Below are 9,189 nucleotides of genomic sequence, written 5' to 3' on the forward strand. Positions count from 1 at the left end.
GAGAACGAGGAAACAGAAGACTGATAGCGAGGAGTCAGACACTAGTTGACAGACGAGCTGCCAAATATGCCAAAGCTGTAGGGGGGCAACGGAGAAACCTGAGACTTTATTTGTCCATTGTTAATTTCTAAACCTGACAGTGTTTTAAAGGCTCCATTACCTTGTACCTCACGTTATGGCGGGTCTCTGTTGGAAACAAAGACAGTGAAAGAAATGGACCAACAGATCCCGTTGCTCTGATAGCTGAGCGTTACTGCGCAGCCTCCAATGATTCAATGACGTGGGCAACCTGTCTGAAAGCTGTAAGTCTTCTGGTAGCTGTGCAAGAGAAAGCCCAATCATTCCTAATCTTAGCATATGCATATGTATGGAGATAAAATAAGGACAGGGTAATTATTGCTAGCTAAAATGCTAGTTGAAATTTGTAATTACCTAAACAGCTAATGTGAGTCGAAACCGCCAGCTATCTTCTCCTGACAATACGGTAATATGTCAGCTACTTGACAGCAAGTTGCTTGGTTATGACACAATCATTAGCCTATTTTTACCAAAACGTCTGCTACGGAGCCATAATGTGAGGTATAAGGTTATGGGGCCTTTTATACATTATTGTGTTTCTTTACAAATGAACAAAGGACAAAGTTATTAAATGCTTCAGATGTAAAGTTATTCGCTCTCTTGGTTGGAAACATCAGCGTCTCATTGTCCATTTCTTGTACTGTCTATGCCAAACCTGCACAGTGCCCCTTTAACAGGTTTCATTGGGAATCTGGTCTGTGTTATAAAGTAGTTCCCGTGGGAACTATTCACAAGATCTGTGTATTATTCAGAGTAAAAGAGGACACTGTTTCCTCGGTGAATGGCAGCTACATGTTTTAAACGTTTAAATGTCATTAAGGGTTTCTTTTGACAAATTGGAATTGAGAAAATTAAATTTTTACTTTGAAGGATTCCGTCCAGGAAGTACTTTTGGCTGAGATGGCGCATTTATTTTTGAAGGATTTGGACCGGAAGTCGTAATGTTGTTGCTGCCTAACGAAACACAAACCAGAGGGGAGTAAAGGATGAAGTAAAGAAAGACGTTTGTGTGTTTGTGTTAACAAAGAGGAGCCTGGGACCATTTATTTTGAATGTCGGTTTGATTTGAGACTGTCAGAGATGAGTGTCACTTTGGATATTAGACTGAAAAGAGCGAACAAAGTTTACCGTGAAGGGGTAAGTCACGTTAACCGCAGTTAGCTTAACGTTAGCTAGCTAGCTAGCTAACAAGCTGCTTCTACGTGCTGTTTATTTCATGATACTCCCATTGTGTTCAGCCTTACTGTTAGTAAAATAGAGTATTATTATTTTTAGTGTAATGTATTAGTAAGCTAGGTAGTTAGCTAAGAGGCGACTTCCTCTTCCCACATGACCAGCAGCTGATGATCTGTCACCCGCGAGGAGAACAACTCCGACAGCTTGAGAAATATCAGCAAGTACAAGTACAAGTACAGGTCTGAGGTACTTGCACTTTTATTAAGTATTTACATTTTATGCTACTTTATACTTCTGTACTTGACAGACAGATAGATAGATAGACAGATAGACAGATAGATAGATAGATAGATAGACAGACAGATAGATAGACAGATAGACAGATAGATAGATAGACAGATAGATAGATAGATAGACAGATAGACAGATAGATAGATAGATAAATAGATAGACAGACAGATAGATAGATAGATAGATAGATAGATAAATAGATAGACAGACAGATAGATAGATAGATAGATAGATAGACAGATAGACAGATAGATAGATAGACAGATAGACAGATAGACAGATAGACAGATAGATAGATAGATAGATAGATAGATAGACAGATAGATAGATAGATAGACAGATAGACAGATAGATAGATAGACAGATAGATAGATAGATAGATAGATAGACAGATAGATAGATAGATAAATAGATAGACAGACAGATAGATAGATAGATAGATAGATAGATAGATAGATAGACAGATAGATAGATAGATAGATAGATAGATAGATACTTTATTCATCCCGAAGGAAATGTTAGGCATCCAGAAGCAAAACAACCATAACACAACAAACACATATATCACACATACATAGGAATGAAAATAAAAATCGCTCACAGAAATGCAATGTGCATGATAAGGTAAGGTACTTTTGTAGACTGTGTCAAAAGTGAACAGTACAGTAGATCATAATTAAATATTAACTATAATATAAAACATAAACATAAGAACCTATAAAGTGACTGAACAATATACTGTATTACAGGGTATAAGTTCTAAGTTCTAAGATGTAGATGTTATGACCACTGTCCAGATTGTGTAGGAGGGCTAATATAGCCTGTAATACAGTTAAATTAAATTAATTTAGATGTTACTTGTCGTGACATTAAAGCGATGAACACAGTAGTAATATAATACATACATTATTCTGAAATGGGCCATTCTAATTTCAGCATATTAAGTTTTACTTTTACATTTTTATTTGTATATTTTGAATGCAGTGCGGTTTTGTGTGCAGGAAGTGGTGGCCGGGGTCATCCTGCTGGTGTGTAAGGAGGCGCTGCAGCACCACGGCATCTCCCTGAGCATGGAGGGGCTGGTGAACCTGCAGCTCAGCTCCAAGAGCGTCGGCGTCTTCGAGGCGTTCTACAACTCCGTCAAGGTTTGATCTTCTAGGGGGTCTACTCTAACATCTGGCCAGAGACTGCAGATGAAAACTTTCCTTTTGGCTAAACGTGACGTATTTCCTGACATGTTTATATGCACTGTCCCTAGAAATAAAACAAAGATAAAGGTGAACTAAAGTCGGTCAGATGCTCTGCAGTCTAAATCGATGATTTCCATCCTAATAATTACACCCGAACCTCGATGATCCACACAGATAAATGAGATTATTCATCATACAAACAGAATAGCAAAGCAAAAAAATCTGTGGTTGTAGCTTCTTAATTGTGATGGTTTTCTATTTTGTTTTCAGTTTTATATCGGTGGAAACGGAATAGTTTGGAGCTCTGGGATGGACCTTATATTAATAATTTAAAATATCATATTAATAGTTAATGAAAAATAAATCCTAGTTACAGCCCTTTTCACGCCAGTTTATACTTCTACTTTTTCTTCACTACATTTGTGTATGTGCACGGGACGAGTATCAGCTGGGACTTCTGGTGATTTGTAATAATCCTTGATATTTGATATTTATAATGTTTATACCCAGCAGTGAATAAACTGACTATATTAATCAGCCCCCCCCCCCCCCCCCCCCCCCCCCCCCCCCCCCCCCCCCCCCCCCCCCCCCCCCCCCCCCCCCCCCCCCCCCCCCCCCCCCCCCTGCCTGCCATGTTTGCAGCCCATCCAGCTGATCAGCAGTAACATCGAGGTGGCCAAGGCAGGAAAGATCCCAGGAGGCAAGACTGAAATCCCCTTTGAGTTCCCTCTGAACACGAAAGGAAACAAAGTGCTGTACGAAACCTACCACGGCGTCTTCGTCAACATCCAGGTGAGTGGGGGGTGCAGAGAGGTCGAATCTACTGTCACAAGAGCTGACTAAGAAATTCCTTTATAAGCATGTTTAGTCCAGAAAAGCAAGGACAAAAAAAGTCATTTTGTACTGTAATAACAGGGGACAGTTGTCTCTAGGTTCCGGTCTTTTTACTCACTTTTATAAACGGAGAAGGACACAAACTCAACACAACTGTAGTCCAACTCTTTTTCACCTTCTGATATATCGGGGGAAACTTTGCACTCATACAGATCAGTAACCCGATGCTCCAGATGACCTGTTACACAGAACCATTTGAGAAGCAGTTATTGGAAATTAGGGCAGGTGCTTTAAAAGAAACACCTGGCAGGTGATTGGACAAAGCATCGGCCTATCACTTCCATCGTTGTTTTGAACCAACAGTCGTAGCCGTCACACACGCGTTATCATGGATCCCACTTAACTTCTAGGCAAGTCCCGCCCTACAAAGCAGCTTGATTGTTTGGAGTTAGGCATTGCCCTCGAGTGGTTTAGGTTAGGGTATCCGATTGGTCAGGGATAGGACCGGAACAAATCGGGTTATGTTATCTTGCGTAAGCATGAACACCTGGCCAATAGTAGTGTGTGAATGCTATTGAAGGGAACCTCTTGCCTAAAAGTTGCACGGGTTCCATGATAACGTGTCACACACACACACACACACACCTTAACCACACTTGTTGCTCCTCACAAAACACTGATTGGTTTGATGAGCTGGGGTTCAGACACACGCATTACACGATACTCCGGTCATCACTTTATTAACAGCAGACGGACGTAATAGCCTTTGAAGTCATGTTAAAATCACACAAATCTCACACAGTCCTGGTTGGTCCCTTTTGCTTCCACACCACAAAGAAACTGTCGTTCTGGGTCTGTATTTACAGCATCAAGCTTCTCAAAGTGCCGTTTCAATCTTAAGTGCTGAGAATTCATGACATTGTCATGTCAGAGGCTTGAGAAATACGGGCCCAGGTTGTTTAGGCCTCACCAGAGTTTGATCAAACAGAACCGAATGGGTTAGGTGAGAAAACATCACTTTCAACGTAACCCACCAACAAATCTAATTCTACAAACAGCATATTATTAAAGGGGAAATATGCAGTTTTTTTAGCTTAACTTGCCTTAATTGTTTTGGAGTCATTGTAATGTGTAGGAGCCATTTGTGTCCACTTTTCAGTTAGGTTAATTAGTTATTTATTTTAGGCATGGGGGAGTATTGCACTGGGTGTGTCATGTCTCTGGGAATTAGGTATATTTCCAGGTGTGGTAATCAGTGAGGGAAAGGTGTGGATGGCGGTGATAACTGAAGGCTTGTATCATGTGGATGCACCGACAGTGTTGTTGTCATTACTTAAGTCCTCATGGGGGCGACAGAAACTACAATTTAACTTTAAGAGAATGAATAGACATGCAAAAAAAGAAGCTGCGCCGCATTTGATTGTTAATTGATTCCAATATCAACGTTATATAAGAGGCTTTGAACTATTATTACAGCCCTTGTTCAAAGAGTTGTGGTACATTTCAACTTCCTGTCAGTAAATGGTCCCGTTGTCTCCTCCTCAGTACACCCTCCGCTGCGACATGAAGCGCCCCCTGCTGGCCAAAGACCTGAGCAGGAACTGTGAGTTCATCGTGCACTGTCAGGTGAGGGAGACACATTTCATTCAGATAAACTACTGTGGGGCTGTGAATAAGACACAAAGCGGTAAGACAAGTTTGTGTTGTTTGAACCGACATCCTATTTGTCTTCCTGTTAGTCTATTATTTAACTAATGATTAGATCAAAACCTCAATGATTGTAACAGATGAATTACATTTATCAGCATTACAGACAAACTAGAAAAGCAAATAATCTCTGGTTGCAGTTTCAGATTTTTTTTTGTTTTATGTAATTGTTGACATTTGAAGAAGTCAATTTGGGCTTATTTACTTAATATTAATGTAGAAAACCCCTCAGATGAGATGTTAGCTGTGTATAAACTCTGTAATTTCTTGTTGTAATTTGTTAATTTTCAGCCTCAGAAAGCTAAAGTTGTCCCAACTCCCGTTAAGTTCACCATCACTCCAGAGACGCTGCACAACACCCGCGAGGTGAGAAAAAAGTTCATTTTATTGCCTCATTTTGTTGAATAAGTTACCCAAAACAATATCATGTGTATGAAGTCCTTGCCTCCCTTGGCTCCGAGTGGCTTGTATCCACTCATGGGCTCATGGAAATTCAAATACAACTATTTTTGATAAACCACATACGTATATATATCTTTGTATTGTTTTGGGGTTAACTATTCTTTAAATCTTTACTGAGACAATGAACCTGCTTGCCATCTTCAGAGGAGTTTAGTTCCGAAGTTTCTGGTCCGAGGCCATTTAGACGCCACCAACTGTGTCATCAGCCAGCCGCTGACCGGAGAGGTGGTGGTGGAGACCTCCGACGTCCCCATAAAGAGTATTGAACTGCAGCTCGTGCGAGTAGAGACCTGTGGTGAGTTCATGCTGTGAGACGATTGGATCAGAGCTGCAGTTTGTTTGTTGTTCTTCTAAGAGTCCTCTGTGTTCAGGTTGTGCTGAGGGTTACGCCAGAGACGCCACGGAGATTCAGAACATCCAGATAGCTGAAGGCGACGTCTGCCACGGCCTCCCTATTCCCATCTACATGGTGTTCCCCAGGCTGTTCACCTGCCCCACGCTGGAGACCACCAACTTCAAAGTCGGTCAGTGAAGACTCCCAGTCTGCTTTAAGTCCCGAGTCCACTGGTTCCACTGGGAAATCTAAAGAAACAGGCTGTTAACGCTGGTGCAAGTACTTTAATCCTTTACTTAAGTAAAAGTACTAATACCACAGTGAAGACATACTGTTAATGCAGAAGTTCTGCATTCAAAGTCTAACTGAAAGTACTAAAGTATAAGCATTAAACCATAGAGTACCAAGTAGTAGTACTCATGCATAACAGCCTATTTCAGAATAACATGCGTACAGTGGGATTCTGTGTAGTTTGAGCAATCCTGTCAGATTTGACTTCATCTGAAAAGGACGACCGTTGCTCACTGCTCCCCACACCCCCCCCCCCCATTGACTCAATGCTGCTTTTTATTACATTTTTCAGACATGCCTTGTTTTTAACAACTTTTTTTTTTTTTATGACATTGTAGACACAAAGTACTATGACTTTTTTTTGAAAACTTTTTCAACATACTATACAATTACCTTTTTTAATTTTTTTGACATACTATAATGTGACTTTTTTACATTTTTCAACATACAATGAATTTTTTAGTTTTTCGATATACTATGACTTTTTGACTTTATTCGACATAGCATTTCTGTGATTTTACATCCTACTATTGCTACTATATATACTACCCGTTGACTGAATGCTTCTTTTTATTACGTTTTTCGGACATGCCTTATTTTTAACGACTATTTTTCTTTTTATGGCATTGTAGAGACAAAGTACTATGATTTTTTTTTATTTGATCGACATACTATACTATGACTTTTTACATTTTTCGACATACTAAACTACGACTTTTTTCACATTTTTCGACATACATTACTGTTTTTACGTTTGACATAATATACTATGATTTTCTTACTTTTTTCGACATGCTATACTATGACTTTTTCTACGATTTGACATACTTATACTATGACTTTTTTTGATTTTATCGACATACTATAAAATTACTTTTTTGATTTTATCAAAATACTATACAATGACTTACTTTTTTAGACATGCTATATTATGACTTGTTGACATACTATACTATGACTTTTTTAAACTTTTTTTTGACATACTATGACTTTTTTACGTTTTTCAACATACTATAATATGACTATTTTTACTTTTTTTGACATACTATACTATGACTTTTTGTACGTTTTTCGACATACCAAACTATGACTTTTTGTACGTTTTTCGAGATACTAAACTATGACTTTTTTACGTTTTTCAACATACAATGAATTTTTTAGTTTTTCGATATACTATGACTTTTTGACTTTATTCGACATTTTACGTTTTTCGACATACTATGACTTTTTGTACGTTTTTCGACATACTATACCATGACTTTTTTTTGACATACTTTTTTTTTTTACTTGTTTCAACTTTTCAACATACTATGACTTTGACATACTATACTATGACTTTTTTTTTTTTTTTACATATGACTTTTTTACGTTTGAAATACTATACTATGACTTTTTGACTATATTCAACATACTATACTATGGCATTTCTGTGATTTTACATCATACTATTCTGCCCCTAAAGCCAATGGTGGAGAGTCTGATTTTGTTGTTGTAGTACAGAGCCAGGCTGGTATGTTTCCCAAAATGAATGAATTCCACCTTAAATAAATTACTGATATTTCAAATTCAGATATTTGATTCAAGCACTACTTTTCTCATGACGTTTAATGTTGATGTCCTTTTTTTAGAGTTTGAAGTCAACGTTGTCATCGTGCTTCATGATGATCACCTCATCACGGAGAACTTCCCTCTGAAGCTGTGCAGAATCTGAAAGCCTGAAGTCACGTCAGCACTGGACGCTCCAACAGCACAAGGACTCTCTGTATAATGCAACAGTTTCTCTAATAATGATTGTTATCGGATTTTATAAATAAACATGATTTTCTGCCAATAATATACATGAATATGACCTAAAGTGTTTGAAATTATGCCTTTGTGAAAGTTGTATTTCACTTCAATAAATGAAATTTTTTTAAGTAAATTGTTGGAAGTATTTATTTTTGCAGACCATGATAATCAGCGCTATTATGCAAAGTTTTTAAAACAAATTTACATGTCAAACTTTAATATACTAGTTATCCCTAAAAGCGCTCGTGTTCACACACAGAGGTCTGTCATTTTTTATCATAGGTACACTTTAACTGTGAGAGACGGAATCTAAAACAAAGTCCAGAAAATCACATTGTATGATTTTGGTTTTTCAACATACTATACTATGACTTTTTTATGTTTGACATACTTTATAACGTTTTCAACGTACTATACTATGACTTTTTTTTAAACTTCTTTGACATGCTATGACTTATTTTTTTTACTTTTTTCGACATGCTATTCTATGACTTATTTTTTTTTACCTATTTCGACATACTATACTACGACTTTTTTTTTAAACTTTTTTGACATACTATACTAGGACTTTTCGACATACTATACTAGGACTTATTTTTTTACTTTTTTTGACATGCTATACTAGGACTTATTTTTTTTTAATACATTTTTTGACATAAAATACTGACTTTTTTTACGTTTTTCGACATACTATACTGTGACTTTTGAAAAACTTTTTCTGACATACTATACTATGACTTTGTTTACGTTTTTCGACATACTCTACTGTGACTTTTTAAAAACTTTTTTGACATACTATACTATGACTTTTTGTGACTTTGACATACTATACTATGACTTTTTTACATACTATACTATGACTTTTTTTACGTTTGAATGAATGAATATGACCTAAAGTGTTTGAAATTATGCCTTTGTGAAAGTTGTATTTCAGTTCAATAAATTACATTTTTTAAAGTAAATTGTTTAAAGTATTTATTTTTACTATACTATGATATTTTAACTTTTTCCGACATACTATACCATGACTTTTTTTTT

At 37.3% G+C, this 9,189-nt stretch overlaps 1 protein-coding gene across 1 annotated transcript; it reads left to right on the forward strand.

The window, feature by feature from the left end:
• Positions 1 to 949: 949 nt before the first annotated feature.
• On the forward strand, positions 950 to 8,284 carry vps26c (VPS26 endosomal protein sorting factor C). The gene is made up of 8 exons (XM_034890470.1): positions 950 to 1,215; positions 2,547 to 2,690; positions 3,378 to 3,527; positions 5,115 to 5,195; positions 5,568 to 5,642; positions 5,883 to 6,033; positions 6,110 to 6,262; positions 7,992 to 8,284. The coding sequence occupies exons 1-8, from the start codon at positions 1,159 to 1,161 to the stop codon at positions 8,072 to 8,074; spliced, it is 894 nt and encodes a 297-aa protein (XP_034746361.1). The 5' UTR covers positions 950 to 1,158; the 3' UTR covers positions 8,075 to 8,284.
• Positions 8,285 to 9,189: the final 905 nt, after the last annotated feature.

This window comes from Etheostoma cragini, chromosome 13 (genome assembly GCF_013103735.1).
Source record: "Etheostoma cragini isolate CJK2018 chromosome 13, CSU_Ecrag_1.0, whole genome shotgun sequence".
In the NCBI taxonomy this organism is placed as follows: domain Eukaryota; kingdom Metazoa; phylum Chordata; class Actinopteri; order Perciformes; family Percidae; genus Etheostoma; species Etheostoma cragini.

Coding starts and splice junctions, on each gene's coding strand:
- vps26c (XM_034890470.1), top strand. CDS start 1,159: ATGAGTGTCACTTTGGATATTAGACTGAAAAGAGCGAACAAAGTTTAC. Junction 5,196..5,567: donor AGTTCATCGTGCACTGTCAG/GTGAGGGAGACA, acceptor GTTAATTTTCAG/CCTCAGAAAGCTAAAGTTGT. Junction 6,263..7,991: donor GACCACCAACTTCAAAGTCG/GTCAGTGAAGAC, acceptor TCCTTTTTTTAG/AGTTTGAAGTCAACGTTGTC.